Genomic DNA, 13,069 nt, shown 5'->3' with positions numbered 1-13,069 from the left:
ATCCTCCAGAGAATACTGATGCATCCAAGATTCTGTTAATCTTCTACCTCATACACACTCAACTCTTATATTATACCCAATAACTATTTTTTTACTGAATCATTATTAATCACAAAGATTAGTCTGGCTTTGTCCCTCAGTTGTCAATATATTGGATTTCACCTCTCAGAGGCACATTTAACAAAAACAAAAAAACTGGAGCCTAAGACCAGCTAACTTACAGAAACCGATCAGTTGACCAGGCAATAACCCATCATAGTTTGTAAGACCAGTTAGGGGGCTTTGACTACACCCACCAGAGCTGGCCGTAGAGTACGACCGTGCAGCTTGTAGCCTACTTTAGTAACTACAGCTATGGTACCTGCCTCCTTGCCCTCCACAGGTGCATGAAAGACAGCCTCATGCTCATAAGGGTCAAATTTCTGACCATCAGGGTTAAGCTTATCAAGACCGTGTTTTTGGAAGACCTTTTGGATCTGCACCTCAGTCATAACAAGGCCGTCATAAAGATTTTTCAGGTGTGGATTTGCAGTAGATATTTCAGTTTTTGGTACGCTTTCTGTTGCCTTCTCCAAGATGTCAGCCACCTCCAAGAGATCTTTACAGAAGCCCTGGATTCCTGAGAAAAGAGATGGGAGTTAAAACATTTCACAAATTGACCAGATCCAGAAATGTCGGTTCATAAAAGCTGCTTATAAAATAACTATAATAGCTTACCATAAAGCTTAGCATCATTAATCATCTTTTGACTCCTTTGCCTAAGGTTCTCAGTGTCTGCTAGCGCCCGCTTGTATTTATCCTTCAGCAAAAGACAATTAACAAAAAGATCAGACGATGAACTACAAACAGCATGCTGATTTTTCAAATCCAATTTCTTTTTAAACTGCTCCCTTCAACAAAGATAAAAGAAACACTTATTTGCAATGATTTTTACTTAAATACCTGCAATAATTTGTTTTAATATTCTAGAAACTCAGCAGATTTATGTTGTATAGGAATATTACAAGGAATAATGACAATATGTTGGACTAACTGTAATGATGAATCTGAATGCTTCACATGTAAAGAAATGACTAGGCTGGTGTAGAGACTCAGTCACATCCTGAGTAAGTCTGGTACACTTTACAGCTGATTTAGAGGCAAGGAAATCCTCTGAACATCACTAATCTGACACATGACCCTGCTGACTGCACTTCTTAAATAAAGCTATTTGTTTAAACAAATATGAATAAAAATGGATCAAAAACATGTTCTCAGTGAACTTCAAGGGCAATTGAAGGTCAGGCTGTGCAGTGGAAATTATACGGTTATGAATAGCAAGAAAAACTGTTATTGTCAGATTTCATCTAGAACTTCTATACAACAGATGCAAAGACTACGAATACAGCAATACCGTAACATCTTTCAGCTGTTCTTCCAGTTGTGTCTTTTCTTCTATGAAGGCTTTCTCAGCTGCACTGGGCTCTGGGTTCTGAGTCCCATTCTCTTCTTCGGTCCTAGGCCCTGAGCTTTTCTGTTGGGCTGCTGTGCAAAGGAGGCGTGGAGTCGCCCTGAGAGAAGTTAAAACATGAGAATATTCACCAACAGATCCCTTGTGTTACAGGTTATATACATTGTGATTATGCAATCACTATGGTAAGAGTTGTTTGCTGCTGTCAAACAGGTTTAAAAGGAAGAATTCTCCCAAAAATTATTAAAAAAATTTTTTTTTTAAAGCAGGTTTACATAATACTAGTAGAATATCATTCTTTACCATTATTACTGATCTAAATGGCACTTGCTCGGATGGCTAAAGACCCAACTGAAGTACACAGTCTGAATCTTCGCTCATCTATGGGCTTTTTTGTGTGTGTGTCTTTTATCCTCTTTGAAACTTGAAGTTGTGATGAAATGGAAGTAAACTATTCCTTCCGTACTGTGACGTGCATTCCAAATGTAACAGATGATTGAGTGTGGCAGGCACTCAAAAAATGGATAAGTCTGTCATTTTCATCAGAAGATCCAGTTATATTAAAAATAATAAAATAATAATAATAATAATAATAAATTAAACGAGTGATGAATCAAGCTTGACAAGATCTATGATATGCATTTAAAAAAATTGTAACAGTAATATCATTAGTGAATTTTCATTTCATGCTGACTTTAACAGACATTGTCGTTATGAACAATCATTGTATGTAAAGCCCAGTTAAAAAAAAAAAAAGTTCTATAATAAACGAGTTAATTTAAAATAACTGCTTCTTTATGGGTAACAGTCAAACCTGAATGGGTGATGTAAGTTTTACTTTTGAGCATGTAAAGAATTTAACCTTAAACTGGTTAATTTTATTGTAGGATATATTTAAATGGAATGGGATTCTAGATACCTTGACATATCAAACTAGGTCTGCAACTGGTTAAGACAGGGCTGTCCAAACTCGGTCCTGGAGGGCCGGTGTCCTGCAGAGTTTAGCTCCAACTTGCCTCAGCTTGATTAGCTGGTTCAGGTGTGTTTAATTAGGGTTGGAGCTAAACTCTGCAGGACACCAGCCCTCCAGGACCGAGTTTGGACAGCCCTGGGTTAAGAGATCGTTTACACCAGGGGTTCTCAAAGCTCTCCATGAAGTACCCCCAGCACTGCACGTTTTGTATGTCTCCCTATATCTGACACACCCACTTCAGGTCTTGCAGGCTCCAGTAATGAGCTGATGAGTTGAATCAGGTGTGATAGATGAGGGAGACATACAAAATGTGCAGGGCAGGGGGTACTCCAGGACAGGTTTGAGAACCACTGGTCTACACTAATCATGAAGTGAAACGGTGGCAGTACAACTAGTATACACTTCAGTAACTTTTAGTTTTAACACTAGCACGTGTTGGAAACAAGTCTTTCATTGCCTTGCCAACTCGGGGAAACTATTTTCAAAGGCTTAAGGAGATTGAAACCAAAATCCTGAACTCAATGGAAAAACGTGCTGTATGTAATATGCAATGGTATGGTAGCTGAAAGACAACAGAAATTTCACTGAGAAGCAACTGTAATCACATGTAACTAATCTGCAAAGTATCAGACAGGACAAAAAGACAATGCTGTCTAAACACTGTCACGTGAAGGCATAACACTGAGGGTCCTTCAGCATCAATCATTCATTAATGAACAGCTCACGCAACAGAAAGATCATTCATTTTTGTAAAAGCTAAATATTTACCCAAGCACGGACATCAACTACACACAATAACAGTGCTACGAAAACCTACCTTACAAGTGAAGGGGACGCTATGATAGAAGAGCTCTGTCTGAGCGCACGCACACACCAGGTCGCCATCTTCACTCAATGTCCACGCTGACGCTGAGAGACCTGCAGAGCGAGGCTGTCTCATTCCACCAATCGCAGCTCCTGCTCTTACACGCCTGCCTTTGCACGACCAATCCTCGGTGTAGTCAAAACTGACGTAATTCTGTAGTTTGGTTGAGAGGAAGGTCGACACATTCTGCACGTGACTGAAGGTTACACTTTTATTACTCAACAACGCCGAGCCTTTACATCACTCCAGGTCCATCCATTCAGAAAACACACACGAATAAATGTAAAACCTGCTGTCGAAATTGCATTCAATCAGTATTGGAAGACTCGTGTTTACACTGGATAATGTAAGCCTAAGGAAAATGTAGATGCAGATATGTAAACATTAACAGAAATTCTTGTACAGTGGACAGACTTCATGACATGAGTGATGGACATTTCTATGAATTAAAAAAAACAACTGATTTTATATTTACATCATGTATATGTTTAATTATCACAATTTGAATTTGACTGTTATCAGTCAATATTTCGAATTAAAGTAGGACATGTTTATGAATTTTCTTTCAGGTGTTAAAGCAGACGGCTGACATTGCTTACTCTTTAAATTTAGACCAGTAATCCTCTGACTCTCAGTCAGCCTAATCTGTGTTTTGGGCAATAAATCATCTGAGAGATTGAGGTAAGGAAATCCTAATTTGTGTCCTGATTTAGGCTTACAAACAGCTCCTGCTTGCTTAAGGATTTTTTTCCACAAACATTTCAACCCAGAATGGTCTTCGTTACGCTTCACGTTTGACCTGATGGCCCTTTCTAGGTCAAAATGTTGTCATTAAATAGGAATGGGAAGCACTGTACCAGTGTTTTATAATTTTTTTCTATGTACATGGATTTTAGCCATGTTCCTGCATGCTTTCTGGATATGCATATATTATTTTGAAATTCCTATTTGTAAGTATGTCAAAGTTTAAACTTTTTTTGCTAGACTTTGGGTTGGTAGTTGGTAGACTTGTTGTGTTTTCTGTTCTAGCACTCTTTTGAATTTGAGGAAAGATTATATATATAATATATATATATATATATATATATATACAGTGGGTACGATATACAGTATATGTATAGAGAGTGTGAGAGAGGAGAGAGCAGCAGTTTCCCCTCTACTCAACAGTGAGCAATCCTGTGTTGCATAATTTTACTGTCCAAAGTTCAAAGGTTTGGACAGTAAGATTTTTTTTTGTTGAAAGATTTTAATACTTTTATTTAGCAAGGATGCAATAAAATTACAATTTATAATGTTAGATTTCTATTTCAAATAAATACAGTTATTTTAATGTTTTTATTTTAAAAGAATTCTGAAAAAAGCTCAGTCCAGTTCTCATCCAATTCTGTCTCTTCAGTCAATTCAATAATATTGCTGAATATTAATGTCCCCAACTAAGCAAGCCAAAGGTGGCAGTGGCAAGCATATGCGTAAATTGTGGGGGGGTCAGAAGCTACCCCATCTGAGGGTTGTACCCCCCCCCCCCCCCCCCCAAATAGAGTAGTAAAACAGTATAAACAAAAAAATAAAAAATAATAATAATTTTGAGTCCCCCTCCCTTACTTCACACTGCTTTGTTCCAGTACCTGCTTTCCTCCTATATCTCACACGAGTCCGGTGAGAGAGAACAGTTGTGGAGCTCCAGTAAGTCGGCTGTCAAGGCTATTTTATTCACTTTAAACATCGGATGAAGTGATTCTTTTCTCTTTAATACAGATGATGCCGAGTCATGAATAAATTAGTAGTTACAAAAAAATTATGATAGCCAATGTATTTTTCCATGAGTCCACTATGTTAGTGATTATAGTGTTACCTAGCTTGTTTGGTAGCTTGTTGCATAGTAAGTCTCCCACAACTAACACGGCAATAAGCCTATGTGTGAACTGATATTAGGCTAATATTGTAGATTTATCATTGTGTTGGGTTTTGCTCAATATGATGTTAAGTGGCAGATCAGTGCTGCTGCAGTTGAATATCTGGATATCAGGCTTGCTGCATTTGAATATCTAAGTAAGAGATGTCCTCTGTCTCAGATGAAACCTAAAATACTATGTGAAAGATGTGAGATAAAAAGTACAAAAAGTCCCCATATTAAGGCGATTTTGTCTTAAGGCAAAACATCTTTGTGTCCCCTTCAAAAATTACTCTCAATATGTTTATTGTCCCCCCGAACTGTTCGATGAAATTTACACCCATGGTGACAAGGAACCCAAACACCTCTGGCCAGACAAACCAACATGGTGTGATTTAGTTCCAGGCTGCATCACATGTCAGATTGTGGACTGGTGTCATTCAGAATATTCATCCAGTTTTTTTTCTGCTTGAAGACTGGGATAATAAATTCAACAAAGATTACAACAAGTATTAGAATGGTTTCTCTAAGACCATGTGACCTAAAGCTGTTAAAGCAATGGCAGGCTCAACACTCTTATGGAGTGCTGTTTGTTTGAGTGAGGATTTAAAAAAAAGAAAATGTTGTTATCACTAGAATATTTGGACAGCCAAATCAGCTCACTAGAATGACGTAACCAGTGACTGGAAATACTTAGATGTACAGTACATCTAATTTCCTGCACCATCTTCTGAATTATTGATTTGATTTTGATTTGAATTGAGTTGGCCTGTTTATATATAAGTGAATGATATAAATTTGCAAGATGTGTTAATGTTGTATGGTCTTCAGTTGGGGAGAAAGAATTAAAAGTTTGAGCACATGCAGATATCATACTATTTAAATGCATAGATGTGAAAGGAATTATTGTCTATTCAGAAAACTAAATAATTTATGTAATCCCATTATTCTACTCCTCGGCTACATGAAACAATAGCATGCCTTCTTTAAAGAAGTTATTGAACATATGTGTTTTATTTCTGGTCACAATTGTAACCTTTGGGAAACTACAAATTCAAAATCGTTTGATGGCAATTGTGGTGAAAAGAGAATGATAATCCAAGAATAAATGCTTATTTCCTTTGACTTGGCTTCTTTTACCCCTAAAAATATCATTAAAAGCCACGCTGTGTATTGTAAATAATATAATGATATTTAGAGTAGTAAAACAGTATAAACAAAAAAATAAAAAATAATAATAATTTTGAGTCCCCCTCCCTTACTTCACACTGCTTTGTTCCAGTACCTGCTTTCCTCCTATATCTCACACGAGTCCGGTGAGAGAGAACAGTTGTGGAGCTCCAGTAAGTCGGCTGTCAAGGCTATTTTATTCACTTTAAACATCGGATGAAGTGATTCTTTTCTCTTTAATACAGATGATGCCGAGTCATGAATAAATTAGTAGTTACAAAAAAATTATGATAGCCAATGTATTTTTCCATGAGTCCACTATGTTAGTGATTATAGTGTTACCTAGCTTGTTTGGTAGCTTGTTGCATAGTAAGTCTCCCACAACTAACACGGCAATAAGCCTATGTGTGAACTGATATTAGGCTAATATTGTAGATTTATCATTGTGTTGGGTTTTGCTCAATATGATGTTAAGTGGCAGATCAGTGCTGCTGCAGTTGAATATCTGGATATCAGGCTTGCTGCATTTGAATATCTAAGTAAGAGATGTCCTCTGTCTCAGATGAAACCTAAAATACTATGTGAAAGATGTGAGATAAAAAGTACAAAAAGTCCCCATATTAAGGCGATTTTGTCTTAAGGCAAAACATCTTTGTGTCCCCTTCAAAAATTACTCTCAATATGTTTATTGTCCCCCCGAACTGTTCGATGAAATTTACACCCATGGTGACAAGGAACCCAAACACCTCTGGCCAGACAAACCAACATGGTGTGATTTAGTTCCAGGCTGCATCACATGTCAGATTGTGGACTGGTGTCATTCAGAATATTCATCCAGTTTTTTTTCTGCTTGAAGACTGGGATAATAAATTCAACAAAGATTACAACAAGTATTAGAATGGTTTCTCTAAGACCATGTGACCTAAAGCTGTTAAAGCAATGGCAGGCTCAACACTCTTATGGAGTGCTGTTTGTTTGAGTGAGGATTTAAAAAAAAGAAAATGTTGTTATCACTAGAATATTTGGACAGCCAAATCAGCTCACTAGAATGACGTAACCAGTGACTGGAAATACTTAGATGTACAGTACATCTAATTTCCTGCACCATCTTCTGAATTATTGATTTGATTTTGATTTGAATTGAGTTGGCCTGTTTATATATAAGTGAATGATATAAATTTGCAAGATGTGTTAATGTTGTATGGTCTTCAGTTGGGGAGAAAGAATTAAAAGTTTGAGCACATGCAGATATCATACTATTTAAATGCATAGATGTGAAAGGAATTATTGTCTATTCAGAAAACTAAATAATTTATGTAATCCCATTATTCTACTCCTCGGCTACATGAAACAATAGCATGCCTTCTTTAAAGAAGTTATTGAACATATGTGTTTTATTTCTGGTCACAATTGTAACCTTTGGGAAACTACAAATTCAAAATCGTTTGATGGCAATTGTGGTGAAAAGAGAATGATAATCCAAGAATAAATGCTTATTTCCTTTGACTTGGCTTCTTTTAATGTAATAGTATTTATTTATATATTTATTTTTTAACATGCATTTCAAGCATGAAACCATAATGGCAGCCATAATAATACGGAGGGCATTGAACTATTATCTGTATTTGCTTTTACATGCTTCAGATATGGTCATGTGATTATTTGCACTAGCCAAGAAAAATGTTCAAGACAGTATGTGCTTTCATATGTAGTTGACCCACAAAAATATTGAAGTTGAAAACTAGTCTATAAATTAAAAGTTTCATTTAATGTAACAGTACTTCAAAATCTAGTCTTCAATTAGTTGCTTTTTTGCGTTATTAGACGTGTGTTAGTACAAACAGCTTTCAAAAATAATTACACGTACAAATCAAACACTTGATTAAGTTCGCCACTAGGTGGCAGGCGAATACAGCAGTTCTCCTCCTCGGTCTCAGCTGTCTACTATACAGCACATGAGCACGCTCTGTTTGTAGCTCTGCTTCCCCACCCTCTCTCTCTCTCCCTTTCTCTCCCTCCCTCTCTCTTACATGAGAGCTTCCCATCTTTCGCTTGCATCGCACTCGCTTTGACAGTGTTAAATGAAGGCGCACATCATGGCAGTTTTGGCGCACCTGTACCCAGCTGTGTTTTTCGCTTGCGCGTGGATGTCACTGTTCGGACCGATTTCATGTCACACCGGCGTTATAAACCAGAGAAACGCACGGGACCGAGAGCTTGACAGCCGCGGTGGGCATGTCATTGGCAGAGATGAAACGCTTATCTCAGCGCACAGCCGCGGAGATTACAGCGGGGACCCGGGCGGACCGGCCGTGGGAGTTCCCCGAGTCCGGAGGGCATCGACTCCGGAGAAAGTGTCTCTACTCAGCAGCTCTTTCGTCCTTAAAGGGGATGCCACACACAATCAGGCAATGGTCCACTGGACGGGTGAAAATAGCAGCGTGAGTACCCCCCCCCCCCCCCTCTCTATTGTAATTGTCCCGAAAAGTCGTAAGATTGAACGTTGAGTTGTTTAATTGTCCCGAAAAGTCAAAAGACTGAACGTTGAGTTGTTTATCCTGTCAAGTCAGAATTCAAGCGCTGAGAATTCATTTCGGGTTGAGGAACAGGTAATGAAGCGTCGTGCTGATAGGTGGGTGTTTGGACAGCAGGTAGATGCATAACGACCAGCTTTCATCGTCACACAGAACACATCTGCTGTGTATCGAGAGGTTTAGGTTCAGTGTTTACCAAACCATCCTGCATGTAAAGTGAGCCAGAATGACATTTGATGCCGAAACGCACTTATACCTAGTGCACTATGCACCTGCACGCACCTAGCAAACAGAAGTTCACTGTCTGCAAGTCCTTGTTAGTATACAGCTGGGTCAAGCACAATTTAAAGTTTGACTGTGTTTACCTGGGCTTGCTGAATCATAAGCGATTCAATGAAAACCTATCAAACGAACGAGCGCGAGCAGCGCGTATGTCTGAGTGATGGTAGTTTGGCGAACTGTATCTGGAGGAGACATCTCTCATTTTCAAAGCTGCCAAAACAACTCATGAGCTGTTTACACAAGATGCAAGCGCCTTGAATAAAACCTGCTTTTTAATATCTGTTGAAGTATGATGTGCTTTCAGGTCAAGCTTCTGTGCTCGGCTTCATTTGCCTTATTACTAATGGCAAAAGTTTTAGGAATGAGAAAAATTATTGCTCAGATCTTCCATAATTTGTTTAGTTTAAGTAGCAGATGTTTCAGATGTCTCAGATGTTTTTCCTAAAATTGTTGACGTACACTAAGAGTTTAAAAACCGTGTATGGCATCAATTTGATGAAGTTTTTGAGAATTGTAATCTGACTTGTAATTGCAGACTTTCAAAGCTCTGTGCACACTTTAAGACATTTGTGAATGTCTTTTGAAACTCTAGAAGAGTTAGGCCTACCTGTGTTTTTTTCAGAAGACAAATGTGAGAAGCACCAGTCATAAGTGAAATTCGTCATTTAATCTCATTGATCTGTAGTAGGAGATGCAAATTTTAAAAAAATATTACAGATATAATTTGTGATTGTTTTCTTTGCTTTGGGAATCTCATGTTATAACTATAATTGATCATAATAATTTGTATCTGAAAGTTTTACAACGCTATTGAAACCACATGCACTGTGCTTTCCCAAAAGATCTAGAAAAATGCAAACAAAAAAAGTCATTTTTAGAGGCATGGAATTTGGCATGCATTATCTGCATTTAATCATGTTTGTGTGTATTGGAGATGTACGTCTGTGTGGACTGTGGTCTTGTTGCTTCTTTTAATTATTTAAGTTCCTTAAGCAGTAGCTGTGTGAATTATGCAGGTCCTAGCTGCTATGTCAGATGTTCTGCAGTGAGGAGAGCTGTAAACCTCAATTGAGCCGAGCAATCATCCTGGGTTATTATTGTTAACTGAAACTAAAACCATATACAAATATCATTAGAGGCACAATATGTAATGTTTGCCGCTGGAGGGCGCGTATTCAAAATAAACAAAGAGACAAAGGCGTAGTTTGATGAGGCCGTGACTGAGTGTGGAATCATGGGAGTTGTCGTCTTCATCCTCACAGCCGATGCAATCCGACGGGACTCGGGCAGAAATCATGTTCATGGATGAGCTAATGATTTATTAACGTAGTAGAATGAAGCAGGGTGATGCTGAAAGCCGTTGAAGCGAAACGAGCCGCTGAACGAGTGTGACACACGACTAGAAAGCAGCGGAGCTTTTATTATGCCACACAGTCAACCGCTTCCGCTCCTTCCGGTCGTGCGTATGTGGGGTAAAGCAGCGCTGTTTTATCATACTAGATACATTTGAAAGTTCTGTTATAATGCTACTCTGTGCGGTCGTCACCGGTCTATTAAAACACACAACATATTAAAGCGTCTTTGGTGTTTCCATGTTTTCTACAAAACAAAACCGGAAGTCGAGGGGTTATGACGTCATTGGCAGGCGACACAATGACACGATGGACACGCGCCGTGTCACTAGTTAAAATTGCTTCTTTCTCTGGATTTAAACATTCTTTAACATTTGGGATAATGTAAGTACACAAGTCAGCAAAATATATAACACTGTTCTAGAGTTTTTGGATATTTTGATAAAAAAATCTCACATATTGTGCCTTTAAGTGAAATAAAATATATTTTAAAAATCTTAAACTGAAAGTTAATAAAAACTATATAGACATTTAAAAAAATGTTTTTTTGTGTGTTACTGTTTGACACTGTAAAGCTGCTTTGACACAACCAGTATTGCATAAAGCGCTATACAAATAAAGGTGGCTTGACATGAAAACAGAAAATGAAAAAATAAATTCAAAAATATTAACAAAAACTGTAATGGCATATTAATTATGCTAAAATAACACCGCAACCGACAGACATGGAATAGACGCACAGAGATCAACAAGCATTGTAATACAACTGCATATATGGTCATTTGCCAGCTTTGCTGAGAGGCTGCATTAGGTTTTTAACAGAAGCACAGCCATTCTTGAAGATTTCTGCCTATTTCATGTCCACTCCAGATTTCCATTCACAACAGAGTTACTTTGGCATTTAGGGATTGTTCGATATAGATTGATCACAGTGCCATGTGGGAAAGATGACACCAGTATAAACTGGCGACATGTTACAAGCATTCTGTATTGTGGGAGTGTAGTAATGTGAGACTGTTTATGGGAACTCTTCTTGAAATTGACTTCAACCTGTGACATAACTGCTGAAGTCGGATGTTTTTCCATAAATTCGTCTACATAAAAATATTATAAAGCCAGTCCAACACAGACGTGTGTACAGTTTTAAATTATTTATCTGCTGTTGAAATAGGAGCGTGCAGAATCCATGTTCGATATCAGTTTAATTAAATGAGCAAATGAGAGGAAGAAACATATCAGCATATCACGATGCTTCAAGAAATTGCTGTATGTATAAACAGAGGTTTATTGTTAATGGGCAATTCTACATGTCTTTCATTATAGCCCAACCTTTGGAGAGAGGCAAATATTTCCTGTGCTTTAAGTGATGTGTAGAATAGACTCAAAACAAAGGTAAAACAATCCATCATTATTCCAGTACCTACAGTAGACTCCAGTCCTGGAGGATGACACTAGACTCTTGACGTAATTCCAGCATTGGAGACTTTCAATGTGCTGAACGGGTGCTCTTTGTGTTTTCCGTTTTTCTCTTTGGTTCTGCCTCACTTTCTCTGGGGAGTGTGACCATCTTGATTCATTTATTTTGCCCTCCTGTACTTCTGATGACAAATCTTTTTTCTGTAAATATGAGGAGATATAGTCATCTATCTGATGTTTAGCAGCAGTCTCTGCTGTTGTTTGTGTTTGCAGCGTTGTCAGGAACCATCCATCTGTTTGCCTGCTGATAGCTGTGTTTAGTTAAGACAGAGAGAGAGAGAGGAGGGGAAAATGACACCGAAAACTAAGATATTGCATTTGAGAAAGTCAGAGATAGATAGATAGATAGATAGATAGACAGACTGTATTGATTCCCAAAAGGATATTCAGAATAGAGATAGAAAAGGAGTCCAAGGGAGAAATGGTAGAAAGATTGCTGACAGTTTCATTTAGCTCACAGTGCGTGCATGTTGTTCCCTTTCAGTCGGTCACTCTCGACGTCATGTCGGAGGACCGACGAATTGGGATCTCGCTTAGAGGGACCAATCTACTTAGAGTGTAAACTAAACGAGCCAATGCACATTGGCATGCGATTATTGCATCCAGCTGCTGCTGATCACAGCGTGAGTATAAGTAGGCAGCAGATGCAGCGCATATTCAACTTTTCGCTTCGGAGTCGAGCGGTTCTATCGTTCTGCTCCTGACCTTCTGCAGTAGTGAGAAACTACAGTCAAGCACGCTCTTTGGTGGGCTCTCGTGCTGGTGGACGGCGCTTCATCGGCGGTGGTTTTCCCGTGTCGAGTGGGTTGCACACAACAGGCTGCACTACCCCAGTGTGTGTTGCAGACGGCCATCTCCCCTGTGCGCTTCGGCACACTAAAAGAGCAAAATCCATACTAAAAGAGCTAGAGGGGACGGGGGGTTGTGGACAGTCCAGAGCTGTATCACACTCACCCTCCTCTCTCGCCAGTGTGCAGCAGTGGGCGGATCGGGAGGACGAACCAACGGACCACCCACGCACCCTCTGCTCAAACGCAGGTCAGTGTTGCACACACCCAGACCCCGCCTCGGACCGG

General features: G+C 38.8%; 2 protein-coding genes across 8 annotated transcripts in view; one reads left to right on the top strand and one right to left on the bottom strand.

Moving 5' to 3' along the window:
* Positions 1 to 6: 6 nt before the first annotated feature.
* LOC107556074 (grpE protein homolog 1, mitochondrial-like) lies at positions 7 to 3,389 on the bottom strand. Of its 3 annotated transcripts, none has more exons than XM_016239071.1 (4): positions 3,241 to 3,389; positions 1,394 to 1,550; positions 718 to 799; positions 7 to 619 (listed from the first exon to the last, which is right to left on the bottom strand). In XM_016239071.1, exons 1-4 carry the CDS (start codon positions 3,306 to 3,308, stop codon positions 273 to 275), a joined length of 654 nt encoding a protein of 217 aa, XP_016094557.1. In that variant the 5' UTR covers positions 3,309 to 3,389; the 3' UTR covers positions 7 to 272. The 3 variants fall into 3 exon arrangements, with proteins under 3 accessions (XP_016094557.1, XP_016094558.1, XP_016094559.1); XM_016239072.1 differs by lacking the exon at positions 3,241 to 3,389 and adding an exon at positions 3,192 to 3,235; XM_016239073.1 differs by lacking the exon at positions 3,241 to 3,389 and adding an exon at positions 2,370 to 2,438.
* Positions 3,390 to 8,291: 4,902 nt separating this feature from the next.
* The window catches only part of LOC107556072 (VPS10 domain-containing receptor SorCS2-like), a 185,466-nt gene continuing 180,688 nt past the window's right edge, over positions 8,292 to 13,069 (top strand). For all 5 annotated transcript variants that reach the window (XM_016239069.1, XM_016239067.1, XM_016239068.1 and 2 more), the window contains exon 1: positions 8,292 to 8,790. In XM_016239069.1, coding sequence (XP_016094555.1) covers positions 8,431 to 8,790 — 360 coding nt within the window. In that variant the 5' untranslated portion in view covers positions 8,292 to 8,430. The remainder of the gene's footprint in view (positions 8,791 to 13,069) is intronic.

Source organism: Sinocyclocheilus grahami, unplaced genomic scaffold (assembly GCF_001515645.1).
Source record: "Sinocyclocheilus grahami isolate Dianchi unplaced genomic scaffold, SAMN03320097.WGS_v1.1 scaffold554.1, whole genome shotgun sequence".
Taxonomy (NCBI): Eukaryota; Metazoa; Chordata; class Actinopteri; order Cypriniformes; family Cyprinidae; genus Sinocyclocheilus; species Sinocyclocheilus grahami.
The sequence above is the reverse complement of the archived record's forward strand: the minus strand, read 5'-3'. Positions and strand labels throughout refer to the sequence as shown.